General features: G+C 61.3%; 1 protein-coding gene and 1 non-coding gene across 2 annotated transcripts; both read left to right on the plus strand.

Annotated features, from left to right (window-relative positions):
* Positions 1-1,610: 1,610 nt before the first annotated feature.
* On the plus strand, positions 1,611-1,682 carry TRNAC-GCA (transfer RNA cysteine (anticodon GCA)). The gene has a single exon. It is a non-coding gene; the product is annotated as a tRNA-Cys (tRNA).
* Positions 1,683-2,842: 1,160 nt separating this feature from the next.
* PLXDC1 (plexin domain containing 1) lies at positions 2,843-20,292 on the plus strand. Its single transcript, XM_051794719.1, has 14 exons — positions 2,843-2,994; positions 4,395-4,534; positions 6,966-7,109; positions 7,358-7,427; positions 7,777-7,899; positions 8,261-8,379; positions 8,600-8,699; positions 10,153-10,248; positions 12,026-12,107; positions 14,280-14,337; positions 15,401-15,536; positions 17,645-17,680; positions 18,362-18,516; positions 20,012-20,292. Exons 1-14 carry the CDS (start codon positions 2,940-2,942, stop codon positions 20,129-20,131), a joined length of 1,434 nt encoding a protein of 477 aa, XP_051650679.1. The 5' UTR covers positions 2,843-2,939; the 3' UTR covers positions 20,132-20,292.
* Positions 20,293-20,873: the final 581 nt, after the last annotated feature.

The following is a 20,873-nucleotide window of genomic DNA, read 5'->3' on the forward strand; positions in this document are numbered from 1 at the left end:
CCCACCAGTCCCTCAAGTCCCCCCACAACTCGGGGTGACAGTGGGTGTAGGCTGGGGTGCCCTATGTCCCCCCACAGCTCAGGGGGGTGGTATGTACAGTTTGGGGTGCCCTATGTCCCCCCACAGCTCAGGGGGGTGCTATGTACAGTTTGGGGTACCCTGTGTCTCCCCACAGCTCAGGGGGGTGCTATGTACAGTTTGGGGTACCCTGTGTCTCCCCACAGCTCAGGGGGGTGGTATGTACAGTTTGGGGTGCCCTGTGTCTCCCCACAGCTCAGGGGGGTGGTATGTACAGTTTGGGGTGCCCTGTGCCCCCCTCCAGCCCCTTGGGTACCCCCGCAGTTCCCTGGTTTATCCCCCATTTCCTGGGGTGTCGGGACACTCGGCAGTGGGGGCGAGGGGAAGGCAACAGGATAAAGCGGGGGACAAAGGCTGGGACCCCCAGGACGGGCAGCGGTGGGCACACGGTTGGCATCTGCCCCATGTTTGTGTGTCCCCTGTGTCCCCTGCGGTGCATCCCCATCCTCCATCCCCCCCCATCCCGGGGTGACGGGATTCTCACCTTCCCTAACGCTCCTGCAAATGTGGTGTTTGCCCACCCCGCCCTTATCTCCCGGCCCGGCGCTGGGACACGACCCCCCCCCCGAGCGCATCCCCCAGACGGTGTCACCTCCGTGTCCCCAAACACGCGGGGGGGCTCAGCCAGGACCTCCAATACACTTTGGGTCCGTCCACTCCGGGTGATTCCCGGTTCCCGGGGCACGGGGGGGGGCTGTGGCATCACTACAGGAGGGGTTTGTCCCCGAGGGCAGCGGGGACGGGACGGGAGCTGGGCGGTCGCTGGGAGTGGGGCTCACTGGGGTCTCCAGGGACGTGGAGACCCCCCTCCCTCGGGTTTGGTGTGATTCCCGCTGCCTTCGTGCCTCAGTTTCCCCGGCCGTGCAAAAGGGGATGGCGAGGCTGGGGGGTGACACAGGGACACGGGGCTCGCACTGGGGCGACCCCAAACCTTTCTCCCGGTGTTCCAGGACGAGCCAGTGCCCGGGACGGGCCACCAGGATCCGCCCCCGCCTCGCCCCGCGTGTTTGCCCAGCGGCTTTGGGAGCAAATATTGACCCCGCTGCCGGGCACAATCGCGGCCGCTGTCCCCATCCGTCCCCCGCTGGCTCCGGATAATCCCCCCCAGCGCCACGGGGACCCCGCACGGCGGCTCTGCTCCCCCAAACCCCCGCCTTGGGCTGTCTGGGGAGGAGGGTGGGGGTCCCTCGCACCCCCAAAACCCTGCGGGGGGACGCACAGCCTGGGCCCGCTGTGTGAACACCGGGGGTCCCGCTCTCTGCAGGGGAAGCCTGGGGAGGGATTGACGGTGCCGTGTCCCCCCCCACGACCACTCGGGGTGAGAGCGGGGGGCACATCTGGGGGGGCTGGACCCGCTCCCCCCCCGCACCCTCCCGCTGTGCGGGGACACTGCGGGTGTGTGGGGCGGGTGAGACGGGGGGACACGGGTGTGCGGGTGCATTGGGACTGCGCGGGTGGGTGGGAGGTGTCCGTGGGTGGGTGTCCAGCCGTAGGGACACTCCTATGGACACCGGCGCGGCCGGTTCCCCATCGGGGGTATAGCTCAGTGGTAGAGCATTTGACTGCAGATCAAGAGGTCCCCGGTTCAAATCCGGGTGCCCCCTCTTTTTTTTTTTTTCCTCCCTCTCCGGGGGTGCCCCCCCCTTTTTTTCTTACCCCTTTTACTCACCCCCCCAACCCCCCGGCAGCGAAGGGAGGGCGCGTCCTGCTCCCCCCCGCGCCCCCAGCCCCGGGTGTCCCCCTTGGGGACGGGCTTTGTCTTACACGAGGAGGATCCAGCTCTCAGGGACCCCCAACAAAAGCTTTGTGCCACCCCCCCTCCACTTTGCCTCCTCGGTTCCGAACAGCTGCGGGGCCGCAGGACCCCCGCACCACCCGATTGTCCATGGGACGGGTGCAGGGGTTTTTTGGGGGGGTCAGGAGCGCTCCCCAGGCCCTGGGCACAGGCACATCCCTTCGGGGGGGTTGGGGGGGCTGCACCCTCCTCCCGCCCCGGCACCCAGGGCTGAGCCACCCCCCCGGCACCAGGGCTGAGGGGTTGGGGTGCAGCCGGAGACCCCCAAAATGCTGCCCAATTCATGGGGTGGCCAGAAGCCAGTTTGGCTGAAAGGGAGAGGAGGGGGCTGGAGCGTTGGGGGGCTCCCGAGGCTCTGCGGTGCCAGTGGGACCCCCACCTTGTGCCTCTGACCCTGTAGTCCCGCACCCCGTGCCCCCCCAAGCCCCCAATATCTGCTGCTCCTGCTCCAAGGGGAAAATCCGGGAGGACTGGGAAGGGCACAAACATTCCTGCTGCGGAGACGCGTCTCCTGCGGGTCTGTGGATGAGGAGACTCGGGGGGGGGTGGTTGGTGCGAGAGGTGGGGGCGATGAGGCGCTGGACCCCCAAACAGGGGGGCTGCAATGGTCCTGTGGCTTGGGGGGGGGGGGGCACGTCCCCCCGCGGGGCCGGTGGGCTCAGCCGAGCAACCCCCCCTTCGCAGCCCGGGGTGCCCGCAGTGGGGACGGGGTGGGGGGACCCCCAACCCCGTTTGTGCCCCCCCTCAGCCCCCATAAAAAGTGTGTGTGGGGGGGGTGTCAGCACCCGGAGATGTCGCTGCAGAGTGAGGGGCGCCGGCCCAGCCCGCGATGGGGGGATATTCCCGAGCCCCCCGGGAGCACAGAGGGTCCTGCTGGCGCCTCCATCCCCATCCCTTCCCATCCCATCCCAACCCTTCCCAACCCTATTCCCACCCCCGGCCCCGCCCCCGGCCCCGCCCGGCTCCTCTCCGGCTCCGCTCGGTGCGCGGCTCCCGGGGGTCCCGGCCCATGGCGGGGCGCTGAGCCCCCCGACCCCCAGCACCGCCGGGGCCGCCGCCCCCCACCATGCGCTGGGGGGGTCTCCTCCTGCTCCTCCTGCTCCGCGGGGCGCTGGGCGCAGGTAGGGGGGGCTCGGGGGGGGCGGCGGGCGAGCTCCGGGAGGGACCCCGGCACTGGGGGCGCGGGGGGGTCCCGGGTGGGCAGCGCCGTGCACGGCCCCGCCGGGGGTCCCGGGGGTCTGTGCCCCCCTGCTGCTGTGCTTTGGGGGGATGTTCGTGCCCCCCCAAGCGCGCAGGTGCGTGTCACGCCGTGCCCCGCAGCCCGCTGCACCCACCCGCGCCGTGGGACCTGCCGCGGGGGTCCCGCTCCCCACCCCGTGTCCCCCCCCCCCCCGCCCCGGCACCTCCACGGCGAAGATGGGGTGCCCGGACCCCCCCACCTGTGCGGGGCAGCCCCCTTGGGCAGAGGGGGGGCTGTGGGGTGCCCCCACCCGGGATTCCCCCACGCGTGGCACCCCGTGGCACGGCTGGTGCTGTCCCGGCTGTGGGTGCAGCCACCCGCTGAGATTTTGGGGAGCCGTTTTGTGCGTGTGTGTGTGTGGGGGTCTCTGCTCCTTGGGGCACCCCACACCTCCCAGCGGGGGTGAGGTCTGGGCCCCCCGGCACCCCCAGGGATGGCGAGTGTGACCCCCAACCCCAGAGCCCCCCTGGGGCACGTCCAGCTCAGCCCCACTCCCCCTGCCTCAGTTTCCCCTGCCGGAGCTCTGGGAACAGAATCCAGCCCCAGGAGGGGTCCGGGAGCTCGTTAAGGCAGCAATTAGCAATTATCTCCCCAGGGGTGAAGGTGGGAACCCCCTCCCAAGGGCGAGGGGAGCTGCCCGCGGCCCCCCCGGGGGATTTGCTGTCCCCTGGCTGGGGACAGACGTGTCCCTGCCCGTGGGCGAGTGCGAGCTGTCCCCACCGCCCCCGCGCCGCCGGGCTGCCGGGAATCTCATGATTCTCCGCAGATTTGGTCCCAAATGGCTTTTTTATCCCCCCCCCCCCCCGCCCTCAGTCATGTTTCCGGCCTCTGCTGCCTCCCCAGGGCTGGAGAGATGTGTCAGGAGGGGACAAGGGACACGTTTCTTTTGGGGGTGGATGCTTGGGGTCTTCCCTGGCACCCGGAGCCCATCCCAGCCGTGGGGAGGGGGCTGATGAGCTCGGGGACATCGAGGACATGGCCACGCTCGTGCAGCTTCCCCCTCCCCAGGGTCACGCTGGCGTGTGCAGGGGCTGCCATTTGGAGGTGTTCTGCCTCCTCACTGCCCTCCATCCCCGCTCTCCTCCCCTGCCTGGGGTCACTGTCACCTGTCCCCACCCTCCTCCGGAGAGCCCCTGCCCTGCGTGTCCATCCTCGCCGTGACGCTGCTGATCGAGGCTGAGACCCCCCCAAACTCGTGTCACATAACCAGGAGCGTTGCTGGGGCACAGGGCCGGTCCCGGGGGTGCCCTCTTGGCGTGACCCCTCCCTGTGCCCCCCCAGGACGCCCCCCCGGGAGCCCGGCGGTGGGCGAAGGGCGACGGAGAGCTCGGGATACGTCCGAGGGGACCCGGATCAGCCACGACCTGGGCGGGGGCAGCCTGGCCATCGACACCCTGCCGGCCAACGAGACCCGGATCGTGGTGAGTGGGGGTCCCCCCTTTGCCCCCCGCCCAGTGCCTGACCAGGAGAGCTGTTCCCAACCACGGGAGCTATTCCTGGGCTGGGCAGGGAGCTGGATCCCACATCCCAGGGGATAATTACAGCCCAGTGCCCTGGGATTGCTCCCAGCCCTGCGGCCTCCACAGCCCTGCCAGGTCCCAGGTCTGGAAATCCCGGGATGCTTTGCTTGTGGGTGCCACAAGTACAATGCCACTGTCCCCCAGTAACCTCATTGGGGCCGAGAGGGAGTGAGGGGGCTGTGTGGGAGGAGGGGGTCTCTGTCCCTGTGTCACCACTAACGAGTTGAGCAGCAGCAGTGTCACCTCCTGGGACACCTTCCTTCCCCTGCTGTGCCTAATTACCCGCCCTCAATTAGCTCCCGGTTATTTGTGGCAGTGTCCCTCGGCAGCCAGAGGAGTTTCCTGAGCTCTGGGGGTGGGAGGGATGTGTGAGTGGCTGGGTTTTGGTGGAGGGTGACTTTTCCCAGTGTTTTTGGTGCCCCCGAGGCACAGCAGGCAGGGGACAAACAGCTTCCACTCTGCTCCAGCTCCAGCTCATCCACCGGGGATGAAGAAGGGCCAGGAACCGAGAAAATCCCGATGTGGAAGTGTTTAAAAATACCCCAAACCAGCCCAAAACCACTGGTGGCCACCAGGGCATTTGGAGATGCCGGGGAGCCGCAGGGAGGGTGTGACGGTGCCTGTGGTTCCCGGGAGGAAAAGGCAGTGGTTTCCTGAGGCTTCGGGATCTGCTCCAGGAGTGGGGCCGTGGGTGAGGTCACAGGTGCATCTCACCCCGTCCCACCTGCAGAAGGTGGGATCCCACCTCGGGAGGTGCCAGTGCAGGGTCCGGAGGGGTTTTCCCTCCCTCCTCCCAAAATATTCCAGGTTAGGGGTGCAGAGAGGCAGCGCTGGTCCCAAAGAACAGAGGTCTCGTCCCTCCCCAGGCTCTACCCCATTTATCCCTGTGCCCCAAACCTCTCCTCTCCTAATTCCTGCTGTAACCCAGTCAAGGTGACGGATTAGAACATCCCGGTGAGTCAGCGGTGAGGTCAGGAGCGTGGCAGCCAGATCCTCTGTGCTCCAGGCCTGCCTGTTCCCCCCTGGATTGTTTGGAACACTTTGGGAAGGCACAGTGGGGGACACGAGGACACGGGAGGTTTTCTCCTTCGTCACCCAGCAGCGGCCTGGCCCTGCATCCCGGGGGTTTTCCAGGGGGAGGTGTGTGCCGGGATGCAGCAGGTGCCAGCACAGCCTCAGTTTCCCCATCCAGAGGGGCTGGGATGTGTCAGCCCCTCGGAGCAAACGGGCTGTAATTCCCATGGGGAAGAGTTGGGAGAGGCTGAGGAGTGCAACGACTCTCCCTGAGCTTTGGGGAAGCGGGGAAAAAACCACAAGTTGCAGGATTTTTTTCTGACAGCTCTTTATTCCAGCTGAGGGCTCCTCCCCTGCCTCCGGCACCCGGGGTCATGTGCGGGGAGTGGGGCTGGGAGCAGGTCCCGGGGTCAGAGGGGGACGATGCCGGGGGTCAGAGGGGGTTTTGGGGGGTCAGAGGGGGTTTTGGGGGTCGGAGGGGGCCGAGCAGCAGATGGGGCCGAGCGGCGAGCCTGGCATCGTGCCAGCTGCTGGCACGGAGTGCTGGAGCGAGGCTTTCCTAGGGATAATTAAGATACTTCCCGTCCTCCCCCCCACCTCGGTGTGAACCGGCCTCCCCTGACAGGCGATGGCTCCCAGCTGTGTGTCCGTCCCTCCGTCTGTTCCCGTCTGTTCCCGTGACTCGTGGCAGAGCTGGCACCTGGGCCACGCTCTGGTTTGCCTGGGAGAGGGGGCTTGGGGGGCCCGGGGGTGCTGCTGGTGCCTTTAGGGGGACCCCCAGGGTGCCTCTCGTTGCTGTGGGTGAGGACAGGGGGGATCTGCTCCCTCGGGCAGAGCGAGGCTCCGTTCCACGCTCCCTGGAGCACATCCCTCGTCCCTCTCCCCCTGCTGTGCCCCCCATCCTCATCCTCATCCTCCTCCCTCCCTGCTGGCAGCAGCGGCTCGGCCGCTTTCCCCGAGCTGCTCATTCCAAGGTTCATCATTTCCTCTGGGCTTCCACGGCCCCGGTTGTTTGCTCCTCTTGCCGTGGCCACTTCAGCTGCAGCTCCCAGCCCCTGGCTCTGGGGCGGGATATTTTCTTCCCGGGAATGTTGCCCGTGCTGTGCCGAGAGCTCTCTCTCTCGTGAGTCACCCCTGGCTCTGCCCAGCCCGGTATCCCGTGGGATTCCCTGCACCTTCTCCAGCTGCTCAGCATCCCCCGCTGGCCGCGCCCGGGGTTTTCCAGGCTGGATTTGTGTCGCTGCTTTGTGCCCAGACTGCTCAGGGGCTCACATCCCCGCGGGGCAATCCAGGTGATCCCACTGGGTCTCCTCTGCAGGAGGACAACCACAGCTACTACGTGTCGCGGGTGTTCGGCCCCGGGGAGGCCCAGAGGAAGGGGCTGTGGGTGGACATGGCAGCGGCCAACGGGAACCAAGTGAAGATCCACGGGATCCTCTCCAACACTCACCGCCAGGCCTCGGTGAGCGGCCCTGTCCCCGTGTCCCCTCTCCCAGCAGGGGGGTCCCGGTGGCAGCAGAATCCCTTCCACATCCCAGGACGTGGGAAGTGTTTGGGGTGAAGGGGATGAGCACCCGCAGGACCCCACTCCCGCCCCTCTCCCACCCTCCAAGCACTGTCCAGGGCACGGACCAGTCCCCCCCACATTCCCTTGGGCGTTTTCCCGAGGGCTGAGCGTGGTTCTCACCTCACCTCCCCTCCCTCCTGCAGAGGATCATCCTCTCCTTTGACTTCCCCTTCTACGGCCACCTCCTGCGGCAGGTCACGATAGCGACGGGCGGTGAGTCGGGATGGGGTGGGATGGATGGGATGGGTGGGATTCCTGCAGGGAGGGGATGGACATGGCTCTGGAGCTGTCTCTGACCTCACCCCACAGCCCCAGGGAGCTTGGGGAAGGGGATACAGCCCTTCTGACCTTCTCCCTGCACCCCCAAATCTCCCCCTGCTCCGCTGCTGCTGTTTGGGGACTTGGGTGCTGCCGGAGCCTCCGGTCCTCCAGCAGTTTGGGGGGGGGTCACACAAGCTTGGAGGAAATCCAGAAGGGGACTCTGGGGGTAAAAACAGGGCAGGGTGGTGGGAGGGAGAGTCCTGGGGGTGGTTTGTGCTGCTTCACCCTCTGCCTGCTTCAGGTTTTATCTTCGTGGGGGACGTGATCCACCGCATGCTCACGGCCACCCAGTACATCGCCCCCCTCATGGCCAACTTCAACCCCAGCTACTCCCGCAACTCCACCGTCCAGTACCTGGACAATGGTGAGTCCTGCCCTGGGCACCCCCTGCCCCGGGCACCCCCTACCCTGGGCACCCCCTGCCCTGGGCACCCCTTGCCCCGGGCACCCCCTGCCCCGGCTGCCCCCGCTCTGGCCTCATCCAGCCGGGCACAGCTCGGCTCTCTGGGCCAAGGTGGGGCTGTGGGCAGGGCACATCAGGGGCTGTTTGGCCCCCAGGGGGGTTTGGCCCCCCGGGGGGGTTTGGGATGGGTGGCAGGGGGGTCTGCTCGGAGCAGAGTGCTGGAGGTTGAGGGATGAGATGCCTTGGAGGGCAGGAGAGGACGGGTCAGGCAGGTGGGATGAGGAGAGGCCTGACCTGCTCTGGTCACAACCCCCCCCTCCAGGGACGGTTTTCGTGGTGCAGTGGGACAAGGTGTACCTGCAGGGGAAGGAGGACATGGGCAGCTTCACCTTCCAGGCAGCCCTGCACAGCAGCGGGAGGATCGTCTTTGGGTACAAGGAGGTGAGAGATCCTCCCCCTCCTGGCACACCTGGGGGCATCAGGTGCCTCCTCCTGCAGGGGAAGGCAGAGCAGGTCCCCACGGGGGTCCCTGTGGGTTTAGGAGGGTGGGGTTGGGGTTGTAGTTCACACCCTGGGGATGGGCATTCCTGGAGGCCTCTGCAGCAGCACCAGGAGCTGGGGCGGGGCTGGGATCCATCCTGTGCTGTCCCCCTGGCTGCAGATCCCAGTGCCAGTGCTGCAGATCAGTGCCACCCAGCACCCCGTGAAGGCCGGGCTCTCCGACGCCTTCATGGTCCTCAACCCTTCTCCCGACGTGCCTGGTGAGTCGCTGCTGGGGCAGGGAGGGAGCTGATCCCACAGGGATCCCACAGGGCTGCCTTGGCAGCTGGGAGAGGGGAGGGAAGGGTGAGACTTCCTCACCTTTGGGCACTTCAGGACGTGAGGATGAGCTGCTTGGAATCCCAGGGAGCAGGGGAGTGTGAGGAGGTGTGTGGGGCTTGGCTGTCCCTCATGTCCCGTGTTCCCTGGGCATCCCTCTTGGAGTGCATCCCCCTGGTGCATCTCCCCGTGGCCAGGACCATCTCTCAGCCTCGTGCTCTGGGTGGACCTTGGTGTGTTCAGGCTCTCCATGAGCAGCCAAGCTCTTCCCTGATTCCCAGCTGATGAGGATGAGAATTCAATTCTCCTCCGATTCCAAGCAGGGCTGCAGATGGACAAGAGGCTTGGGGGGTGTAGTGTGCCCCATTCCCATAGGGATGGGGGGTTTGGAGGGTCTGCAGCCACCCTGCTGCTGCTCTGGGTGTCCTTCCATGTGTTTTCACAACTGGGATCTGCACCTCTGTCAGCAGCACACGGGAACACCCCCATCCATGTCCACACGCTCATTCCACGCGTGCCGGGAGCTGCAGGCCTGGGCTGAGCTCCCCAGAAAGGCTCTTCCAGCCTCTCCAGTCACGAGCAGCCCAGCCCTGCTCCTCCCTCCCGGTGTGGAGGCTTTCCCCTGTTGTTCCTGGAGCCATCTGGCCCCGGTTTATGACCCGTTCACAGCAGTTTGTGCAGGAACCGGGGCCAGCCTGGGTGGTTCCTCCCCTCCCGCCCCACAGCTGCTCCTCCACGGGCTGCTCCCTCCACCCCACGGCCTTCCCAAGCCCTGCCCTGGGCTGTGAGGGGAGAAGAAGTGCAAGAACTGGGCATGAAAGAGCCTCACGAGGTGGAGAAGGAGGGGCAGGAGGGGAGGGTGCTCGTCCTGCTCATCTCCTGGGCTCCAAGTGCAGGGCACGTGCCCGTGCTGGGAGGAGAGGTTGGATTGTCCACAGAGATTGATGCCAGAGGAGCATCTTGGCTGGTGCCACCATCTGGGAGAAGCCTGAATCCAAGGATGGACCTCAGGATGAAGGGGAAAGAGAGGGAAGGGGACGGGGCAGGGGGGAAGGGGGAGCTTTGGGGGGAGCCCCGGGAGGCTCCAGCCCGTGAGTCAGTGAGGAACAATGTGTTTGTTTGGAGCAAGGCAGGGCTGGAGCGCGTCCACCAGCGCAGCCTCTGGTCAGGGAGAGGGGACAGCGAGCCCTGAACTCCTCCTGGCAGAACAGGGGGGCAGGATCTGTGCCCTGCCACCCCTCCTGCCCCCCCAGCCTCTCCCCGTCCCTTCTCCTGCAGCCCCCGGCCTGGGGCCACCTTTACCTTTCCCCAGCAGCCCCCCCAACCTCTCCCACATAAATCCCTTCACTGGGGGGGGGTTTAGGCCTGGCCTAACCCCAAGGCTTGGCCTTGCAGAGTCCCGGCGCCGGACCATCTACGAGTACCACCGAGTGGAGCTGGACACGAGCAGGATCAGCAGCCTGTCTGCCGTGGAGTTCACCCCCCTGCCCAGTGAGTGCAGCCCTGGCCCCTTCCCTGCGGGATCTCACCCGGGGAGCCCCGACTTCCAGCCGGGTTTGGGGGGGCTGGGAGGGGGATGCCATCCCTGGCCTGGCAGGTGGGACCCTTGGAGCTGTGCAGGGAGCCAGCAGGGCACAGTTTGCCCCTGCCCCGGGGTCCTTGGAGCTGTGCAGGGACCCAGCAGGGCACAGTTTGCCCCTGCCCTGGGGTCCTTGGAGCTGTGCAGGGAGCCAGCAGGGCACAGTTTGCCCCTGCCCCGGGGTCCTTGGAGCTGTGCAGGGACCCAGCAGGGCACAGTTTGCCCCTGCCCCGGGGTCCCCACCGTGCCCGGCTGTCGCTGAACCTCTCGTACATCCAGCCCTGTGTGGGTCAACCCCCTCAGAGCCAACCTGAGCCAGCAGAAACCCCACCTTGGCACGCTCCACGGCCGAGATGGGAGCCTGGGATGGCAGCAGAGCTCAGAGCTGGCACAGGAATTGCTGATGAAGGAGGGATCTGCAGGGATAATCCACCTTCCCTCTGCTCAGTGGTCCAGCGGTGCCAGCTGGGATGGAACTGCTGTGCTCTGACCTGCTCCACCAGCACCTTTCCTCCTGCTCTCCTTGCTCACCAACCCTCCACCCCTTAATCCCTCGCTCCCTGCACTGCCAGCGATTCCCAGCCGAAATTCCTCCTCTTTGCTCCACGAGCTGCAGCTCATCCTGCCGGGCCCCGGCGGGTTCGCGCCGGGTCCGCACACGAGACATTTTCAACGCCTCCACACGGAGCCGAAATTTCTGAGAGCTGCTGGGAAACGGGCCCCATTTTTAGTGGCTGGATCCAAGGACACTCGGGCACGAGGGAGAGTCGTCAGCAGCTGGTGAATGCGGGTTGGGAGGTAAATCTGCCATGGAGACACGGAGGGGCTGCACCGAACGCTCTCCCCGGGGTATTTTATGACAATTTTAACAGCAGGCAGGTTATTGCAGGCAGAACATAAATAACCATTCTGCAGTGACTCTGTTGGTTTGTTTTTTGTGTGGTTTTTTTTTTTTTTTTTCTCCTGAAGATTTGCTGGTTTGTTTTTTGCCTGGGTTTTTTTCCCCCCCCTGGCAGCTCTGGGAGCTCAGAGCAATGTCTGCACGGGAGCCACAGAGCTACAGAGAGCCCCACTCTGCTGCTGCTTCTGGGGGTTCAGTTTTTGGCCTTGTTCAGGGCAGAAGGGATGGACTGGCTTGCTTTAGAGGTCTGAGTTTGCTCCCTGCCTCCACATGGCTTGGGAAAAGCTCAGGATGTGAGAGGGGATGAGGAGTGGAGGCCTTCATCCCTGGGAATGTCACAGCACTGGAACCACTCTCGGCTCTGCCATTGAGGGGCTTGTTAAAACTGCTGATTTCCTTCTCTTTCTTTGCAGCCAAGCCCCTCCTGACCATCTTTCCTAGACAGGAGGACACCAAATGTTGGTGTTCTTGCAGAACCACTTCGTGTGGGCGCAGCACCAGGGGGGGTTCAGCTGTTTGTGCTGGACCTTCCTCCTGAGGAACACCCTCTGTGCAATGAGAAAGGGCAAAGAGCCTCACAGGTGTTTGAATTCCCAGCCAAACAGAGCAGGAGGAGGTTTATGGATGGACTGGGAGCCCATCCTGCAGGTCCCTGGCAGAGAGGTTGGGTTGGACCCTCAGTGGCTGCTCCTCCAGTCCTGCCCAAGCCACCAGCTCCTGGATCTGCTCCCCTGGGCCCTCACAGATGTTGGCACCGGGCTGGAACGTCTCTCCTCTCTCTTTCCCAGCTTGTCTCCAGCACCAGAGCTGTGAAACGTGTGTGACCTCGGAGCTGACCTTCAACTGCAGCTGGTGTCACGTCCTGCAGAGGTACCTGGGCTGGGATTCCTTCCCACCTCTTCCCTTGCCCATGTTCCCAGAGCTGGCACAGGGAGCACAGGGCCAGGGTTGGTGGCTGGGTCAGTGGTGCTGGGGGTTTTTTTAGTATTTTCCCCTCTTTTTGCCGTTTTTTGGGTTGGTTGGGTGCTGCTCCTGGTCTCCCAGTCACGGTTAAGCCCTGACCTGATCTCCAGTTACAAGCCACAGAAAGGAGACGTTTCCTGGGGTTTTTGGTCCAGGAACAGGCTGAGACCTGGAGCAGGACTCACATTTTTGTCAGTCAGCTTTAAACACGGGGAAAACTTGTCCTGACTTGGGCTGGGATCAGACAGAGGTGCAGGGAAGGGAGGCTGGGACAGGCTCCAGGCAGGTCCTGGAGCTGGGAATGCTCATCACCCCCCAGCTGGGAGGGACAAGGCATAGCCAGGGTGGGGGGCACTTGCTGCCTTGGTTTTGGGGTGACTGGAGGCTCTGGTCCTGCCCCCTGCTCTCCTCCAGCTCCAGCAGCTCCACACAGAGCACGGGAGCTTAATGAGATTGTGCTGAACTCTTTATTTGGAGCTGGTGGCAGGGGAGGGGACCCAATAACACAGATCCTCACGTGGAAATCCTGCTCTCCCAGGAAGGCACAGGCTCCTGCCCCCCTCCTTCCAGCAGGGTGTGAGCAGGGGACAGGAAAAGATCCTGAGCCATCAGCAAGACCACCCATAAATCAGCATCGATTCCCTGCCTGCTGTGGGCTGTGACACAGGAATGTCATTTGTCAGTGGCAGTGGTGGCTTCAGAGCAGAGGATGGGATGTTCTCACACCTGCTTTGGGGGCAAAACTGAGCCTGGGGTACAGTGGCTTCGTCTGGGTCTGGTTTGGGCTGAACCCCAGGGGTTCAAACACTTGGTTATTCCGATTGTTCCAAATTTACGGTGTTTGCAAATCTGATTTTATCATGTCAGGGAATGGTTTGGGTGGGAAGGGACCTTAAAGCCCATCCAGTCCCACCCCCTGCCATGGCCAGAGACACCTTCCTCTATCCCAGGTTGCTCCAACCTGTCCTTGGACAATTCCAGGGATGGGGCAGCCACAGCTTCTCTGGGCAACCTGTGCCAGGGCCTCCCTGCCCTCACAGCCAGGAATTCCTTCCCAGTATCCCATCTAACCCTGCCCTCTGGCAGTGTAAGGGTTCAGGCCACCCTTTTTCATCTTCCCAAATCCCAGTGGTTGGTGGTGTTTGCTCCTGTCCCTCCTGCCCTGGTGACTCCGGGCGCGTCCTGTCGCCGTCACCGCGGCTCAGCCCGAGGAGTTCAGGTTACAAATGGGAATCACCCGTGGAAAAAAACACAGTGGGATTGGCAAGCTGGAGCAAACAGACCCCTATCTTTGTTGGCTTTCAGCCAGCTTGGTCTTGCAAAGCCAACTTGATCCGTCCCAAGGCAGCTGGGGGGGTGGTTCCAGGGCTGGAGCTCCATCCCAGCTCCAACTCCATGATTCCATCCCAGAGTCCTCTCAGCTCTCTGCTTGGGCAGTGGAATCTGTATTTCTGCCTCTCCTGAGCCCACAGTTGTGACAGGAACTGTGCTTGAAGCAAAGATCTCAGCAGGGTCTGAAGCTTTCTGTGGTCCTTGGGTAAATTGGTGTTTGTGTGACCTGAACCCCTGGTTCAGATTTTGCTCCCCCCCGAGGCTTTCCAAAGGTCAGGGAGCTGTTCCATTCCCTGTTCCTGCGGGGATTTCTCTCGCTGCTGGTTTGCCTGATGTCATCTATAATTTCTTTAGTGTGTTTTTCCTGTGCAGATGTTGCTGGAAAAAACCCAGCGAGCCTCGTGGAGCTCGTGGCCTTGCCCTGGCACAGAGTCCGGGGGATGGAAACTCAAACTCAGGCCATATATTTTTCCTATTTTTCTGCCTCTCCTTTTCCCTTGGACAAGTGGTGTTGACCCTTCTCCTCCTCTTGGAAGGGGGAATGTTTGGGTTCTTTCAACACAGCTGTGCTGGAAACCCCCATGTCCTTGGGTGTCACCTTGGGTATCACCCTTCCCGTCCTTGTTCGTCCCTGGGTCCATACACAGGGCCCACCAGGGCAGGATTTGGGACTCTTGGGCAGCTTAGAAACCACGAGCAGTGCCACCAGCATTTCCTGCCACCTTCAATCCCACTTTTCCTCCCCAGGTGCTCCAGTGGCTTTGACCGGTACCGGGAGGAGTGGTTGTCCTATGGCTGTGGCCAGGTGAGCCCGGGGGGAATCCCTGCTCAGCTCCTGGGCTGGGAATGATCCTGCTCTGCAGGGAAATCCATGGCCATGTCCCAGCTCAAAGAGGGAATGCTCAGCTCTGCCTGACCCATGGGTCAGACTGAGCATCCCTTTAGATATCTCTTTATTCCCTTTAAATATCCCTTTATTCCCTTGAGATATCCCTTTGGACATGCCTTTATTCCCTTTAGATATCCTTTTAGATATCCCTTTATTGCCTTTAGATATCCTTTTAGATATCCCTTTATTGCCTTTAGATATCCCTTTACATCCCTTTATCCCCTTTAGGTGTTCTTTTATTCCCTTTGGATACCCCTTTATATATTCCCTTTGGATAATACCCCTTTATCTACCCCTTTCCCATTCCAGCAGGACCTCTTAGCAGAGGATGCCTGCATTGGGATAGTCAAAGGATGCTCCATCCAATCCAGGGTTTTCCTTGCTGGTGCCTTTCCTGGGTGCTGGATATTTCCTGAAGGTGCTGAGAAGCTCCAGGAGTCACCAGACAGTGCAGTTTGAGCACTCTGGGGTGTTTTTCCTCCTCCTCCTCCTCCCAGAGCATGACTCTTACTCACTCCCGAGCAGGAAGGAACGAGCCCTGTTTTCGTCCTTGTGAGCACAATTATCTCGTTGGATGAACTCCTTCCTTTGTCTCACAGAGATCAGCTCGAGAGAAACATCTGGTTCTGCTTTGGGCTTTTTTTTTTTTGTGTGTGTGTGTGGTGTTGGTTTGATTTTTTATTTTTTTTTCCTTGCTGAAAACTCAGCTTTGTTCCCCGTCACCCAGAGGGTTGAGTGAGGGAAACTGGACCTGCAGGAGGTCACCCAGTGATGCACAAAGTCCAGGCTGCAGGACCTTGCCAAGTGGTTGTCCTTTGTCCTGCCTAAGTGCTTCCCAAACTTTTCCTCCTCTTCCCTGGACCTGTTTCCCCTGCAGTGTTTGAACCTCAGGGGGCTCAGCAAGCCCCAAGCCTTGGAAGCACAGCCCTTCCCCTGGCATTCCTGGGGAAAAACAGCTCTTCTCCCTTTTTCCTTCCAGTCAGATGAAAAGACCTGTGAGGATCTGGCAGAAGGCAGCCACTACTCAGCCCCTCCTGACAGCTCCTTGTCCCCCCTGAGCGAGGGTGTCCCCTCCTCCACGGCCTCGCTCTTCATCGACAGCCTCACCACCGAAGGTAGGGGGGACATCCCGTGCCTGGGGCACGTCCCTGCCAAGGTCCTTCACTCCAGGGCCTCACAAAGCCAATTCCTGTCCAAAGGAATCCAGGAACAACGTGGGTTTTGAAGGAGACTCGTGGAGTGGTTTGGGTTGGAAGGGACGTTAAAGCCCATCCAGTGCCACCCCCTGCCATGGGCAGGGACACCTTCCACCAGCCCAGGTTGCTCCAAGCCCTGTCCAGCCTGGCCTTGGACACTTCCAGGGATGGGGCATCCTCTGGGAAATCCATTCCAGGGCCTCACCACCCTCACAGGGAGGAATTTCCTCTCAGTGTCTCCCTCTGTAAAAGAGGAGCGACATTCCCGGGATCTGTAAAGTTAAATCATGGAATCATGGAATGGTTTGGGTGCGAAGGGACCTTAAATCTCATCCAGTCCCACCCCCTGCCATGGTCCCACTGGACCAGGTTGCTCCAAGCCCTGACCAACCTGGCCTTGGGCAGGGGTGAGTGCAGGGGGTGGTGGAAAAGGGAAGGAAGGGCAGCCAAGGGGTGAGACCTGGGGGGATGTGGCACAGGGAGGGATGAAACCCTCCAGTGGGAAGAGTTTTGGAGTCGTTCCAGCTTTTTTTACCCATTTGTGAAGGTCAGCAGCAACCAATCCGTGGTGGGCAGTGCCCACAGCCTCCTCCAGGGGGGTTAATCCTGCAGAGTGGGGCTCAGGCTTGGGTTTAGCTCAGGGGCTGCCAGGACTCCCAGCCTGGAATTAATCCAGGTGATTGCCCTCTCCTTGGGAATGCTGCTCGTTCCAGCCTCGGAAAGCTCCACATAAAGCCCCGGGTTTCCCTGGAGACCCCCGTGCTCTAATCCCATTAACACGGGGCTGGCTCCTCGGCTCCTCCCGGCAGGTATCACTCCAATTTCCCTGCTTAATAGTCCCTAACTGCCGCCTGCTAATTAGGATAAATAGAAAGGAACATTAGTGATTGTCCTTCAGCCACGGGAAGGAGCTGGGTGGGGGAATGGAGCTGCCAAGGGCTGACTTTGGAAGGAGCAATTAAAGGGAGGGGAGGGGAGGGGGGGTGGAACACCACCAGGGAGAGCGTTTTCCAGCTCACCGCCAGTTCTTGGAAAAAAAAAAAAGAAAAAGAGGCTTTTTTTCTGTGACACAGTCGAGCGTGAAGTTAATTTGGGATCTTGGAAGGAAACAGACAGGGAGGAGGGCTGGGGCTGAGGAGAGAGCAAAGGAACCAGCAACACCGGGGGGACCCAGCCCTCGGCGTCCTCCCTGGGTCTGTGTCCTCCCCTGCCAGCCCTTTTCCTTGGATCCACATCCTCCCCAGCCAGCCCTTTTCCTTGGATCCACATCTTCCCCTGCCAGCCCTTTTCCTTGGATTTGTGTCCCTCCCCTGCCAGCCTTTTTCCTTGGATCCACATCCTCCCCAGCCAGCCCTTTTCCCTGGATCCACATCCTCCCCAACCAGCCCAGCTCCCTGGATCTGTGTCCCTCCCAGCCAGCCCTGTTCCCTGGACCCACATCCTCCCCAGCCAGCCCTTTTCCCTGGATCTGCTCCTGGTGGCTGTGTCTGACTCACCAGCCCTGTGTCAGCGCTGCCTCCAGCACATGTGGAAGCCAAGCAGTGGGAATTCTGGGTCAGGATTTCACCCTGGTGAGGGTGGGGATGTGGAGACCATCGAGAGACAAAGCCTTGTTCAAAATATCCTGGTTCTTCCAGAGTGGAAGTGGATTTTGGGCCCCCATGGAAAACACCCCCAGTGTAACATCCCACTGATTTATTTGGGATGTATTAGCCCCAAATGCTGCGGCCTGAACATGGGCACCCACATCCAGCATCCACTTATGGCTCAGACCTTGCACTCTGAGCATGTTGAGTGACCCCTTTTCCCAGGTTTTTGTGCTCCAGGTGCCACCTCAGTGAAGGAAAATGATCCCTGTCCCACCTGCTTTCACTGTTGTTTCCTGTGCTCCTCCCTCTTCCACGAGCAGAGATTTGAAACTATCCAAAGATCCCATCACAGGGGGATGGAAGCAGGTGGGAAACGTGCAGGATATCGGAGAAAGGCCCTGATTTTACTTTTTTTTCTGCCCTGTTTTCTCCTTTCAGACGACACGAAGCTCAATCAGTTCGCAGGAGCAGAGGGTAAGCCCTTCACCCCCTCCCTGCCTGCTCCAAGGGAACACGGGTTTCCCTGGATTCCAGTGGTCAGCAGGGGGGACAGGGGAACCTGGGACATCATCAAGATAACATTCCTGACATTCCTGTCGTCCTCACCCTGGTTAATGCAATTCCAGAGGGTGAAAAGTGAGAGTCTGCAATGATCTGTTTTACCCTGGTGCCGTTTGTCCTGCTGTGCAAACTCAGACAGGGAGTTTTCTCCTTCCATGTAATTCCCTTTATTTGCCATATTTTCATAGACACAAAGCCCTTTTCCCTCTGAGTTTCCCCAGCTGGGCCAAAGAGCAGCATAAAATCCAAATATAAAGTGTCCTCTCTGCTCCCTGAATCCTCGGTCAGCCCCAGTCTGTCCACCAGGGAACTGAACTGTGCCATAATGCTCTTCCTAATTCCAGAGGCTGGGAAGGATCCAAGCCCTGTTCACTGATGTCAGGCCCCTGTGTGTCCCTTTTCTCTGGGAGGAGCTCAGGGAAGTCCAACTGCCTGAACTGGGCTCGGGAGCCTTTGGAGTCCACGTTATTCCCAGTTTGCTCCCAAATGCCTGGTGATGTCCCAGTTAACAGATGCCACGTCCACCCTCTGCAGCTCTGGGCAGTTGCTGAGGCGCCAGCACTGCTCCAGACCCAACTGGATCCTGTTTTCCAGGCATGGGGAGCAGCCTTCCTTCCAAGACGGCCCCGATTCCCACCGGCACCATCGTGGGGATCGTCCTGGCCGTGCTGCTCGTGGCCGGGATCATCCTGGCTGGGATCTACATCAGCAGCCACCCCACCTCCAACGCCGCCCTCTTCTTCATCGAGGTGAGTGCAGCACCTCATCCCCGCGGGCTTTGCCCTCCCTTTGCCATCCACACAAATCCCAGCCTTCCAGATCCACACAAATCCCAGCCTTCCTTCCACATCCACACAGATCCCAGCCTTCCAGACCCACACAAATCCCAACCTTCCAGACCCACACAAATCCCAGCCTTCCAGATCCACACAAATCCCAGCCTTCCAGATCCACCCAAATCCCAGCCTTCCAGATCCACACAGATCCCAGCCTTCCAGACCCACACAGATCCCAGCCTTCCAGATCCACACAAATCCCAGCCTTCCTTCCAGATCCACCCAAATTCCAGCCTTCCTTCCAGATCCACCCAAATCCCAGCCTTCCTTCCAGATCCACCCAAATTCCAGCCTTCCTTCCAGATCCACCCAAATCCCAGCCTTCCTTCCAGATCCACCCAAATCCCAGCCTTCCAGATCCACCCAAATCCCAGCCTTCCACATCCACCCAAATCCCAGCCTTCCAGATCCACCCAGATCCCAGCCTTCCCAAGCAGGGAGCAGGGAGGTTCACATCCCAGCTCCTTTCCGTGCTCCTCCAGTCACGGCTGATCTCCCAACCTCCGGCTGCTGGGTGTTTAAACTCAGCCTCTCTCCTTCCCACACGCTTTTATTTCTCTCCCCTTTTCACACGCTGCCTGTTTTCCCCCGTGGAATGTCGGGCTCTTCCACCTGCTCCTCGAGCTCAGCCCGGCCCGGGGTGGGGGGGAGGCTACACTGAAATGTCCCGCTGGATTTTTGTTGCCTAAAATTGCCAGCCTGCCCCTGATGGATGGATGGATGCCATCAGCTGCCGTGGGAGGGCTGTGGGAATGCTCTGGAGGCAGGAATTTAATTCTGGGGGTGACGGGGGGCCCAACCATCCCCATCTGCTGCCGGAGCCGGGCCCGAGGCAGCCGGGAGTGGGCTGGATCCTGGCACGGGAGCTGCTGCCAAGGGATGAGCAACACTCAGCCCTCAGCCTTCCCTTATCCCTCCCCAGCTTGTTCCCGGAGCGCTTCTCCCCCATCTGTCCTGTTTGCAGGGAGAGGCTGCCGGGAATGGATCCGTGCGGGCCCTGCCAGCCCAGCCCCGGGCACTGGGAATGTCTGAGGGATCCGTCCCCACCCAGCTGGGAAGGGGCAGTGCTTGGCCCTGTTTGGGGCAGGGAGGGGGCACAGCTGCAGGGAACACTCATGGGCATCCTCAACTGCTGCTCCAGGCACAGACCATCCTGGATTTTCAGGCTGATGGGAGGCTTCACTTCCATTCCCTCCCCATTCCCCATTTTAGCGCCTCAGCGACTTCAGCGCGTCACAACAAACCCAAGCACTAAGAGACCTTTCAAAGCCCTTTTTTTCTTCCCACAAAACCCCTCAAACTCTCCCCAGGACAGCAGTCCTCATGTCCCAGGGCCCGTTTTCCCCGGGGGATCGGGGTGTGAGGCTCTGTCCCGGCTCCTGACATTCCCTCCTTTCTCCGTCCCCAGCGGAGGCCGCACCACTGGCCCGCCATGAAATTCCGGAATCACACCCACCACGCCACCTACGCCGAGGTGGAAGCAGCCAGCCAGGAAAAGGAGGGATTCGTGGAAGCAGAGCAGTGCTGAGCGATCCTCCCTTCCCTCCCTCCCTCCCTCCCCTCCTGCATCCCGAACCTGCCGCGTCCCACGTGTCGGAACCTCCCGTTATCCCGCTGCAAAGTCTGTCCCCTTCCTGGAGGAGAAAGGGCAAGGAGAGAGAGGGAAAAGAAGAAGACCAAAAAAATGGAGATTTTTTTTTGTTTTTTTTCCAAGGAGGAGGCTGGATGTGCCTGGATCCTCCTGGGCACCTCCTGGGTGTGGTGGGGGGCAAAGTGCAGCCAACTTTTGACCTTGGTGAGGGGTTTTTGGGGCTTTTTGTTTGTTTGTTTGTTTGTTTTCTCTTTCCTCCTCCACCAGAGCATCAGAAATGGGGGGGAAATCTTGTTCTGGGGGTGCCTCGAGCAGCAGGTTCTTGGGGAGCAAAGAGAAGCTTTTTGGGGCACAGTGGCTCTGGAATGCTCAGGAATGTCCTGTTGGTGCCTCTCCCCTCTCATGGAGTGGTTGGGAAGCGGGATCAGATGTCGTGGTGGCCCAGGAGGGGTCAGGTTGGCTCTGCAGGGCTCCTCTCCCATCCCCTCACCCCCCAGCTCTGTCCCTGTCTCCCCTTTGCCTTCTTTAATTGACATTTAATTTTGCCTTCACGGCTCAGAAGCCTCAAGTCCTGGTCTCCTCCACCCCCTTGGATCCAGCTCTGCCTTCAAAGCAACACCTTCCAGCCCCTCCTCTGGAGAAAGGGGAACCTGAACTATTTTAAGGACTAAAAACCCTG

The sequence above is a fragment of the Manacus candei genome, unplaced genomic scaffold (assembly GCF_025592945.1).
Source record: "Manacus candei isolate 608988 ecotype Guabito, Panama unplaced genomic scaffold, ASM2559294v1 h1tg000040l, whole genome shotgun sequence".
Lineage (NCBI taxonomy): Eukaryota > Metazoa > Chordata > Aves > Passeriformes > Pipridae > Manacus > Manacus candei.

Excerpts from the sequence above, each read along its gene's own strand:
- PLXDC1 (XM_051794719.1), top strand. The coding sequence starts at position 2,940 with ATGCGCTGGGGGGGTCTCCTCCTGCTCCTCCTGCTCCGCGGGGCGCTG. Across the intron at positions 8,700-10,152 it reads CCCTTCTCCCGACGTGCCTG|AGTCCCGGCGCCGGACCATC; the intron begins GTGAGTCGCTGC and ends TTGGCCTTGCAG. Across the intron at positions 18,517-20,011 it reads CCGCCCTCTTCTTCATCGAG|CGGAGGCCGCACCACTGGCC; the intron begins GTGAGTGCAGCA and ends CTCCGTCCCCAG.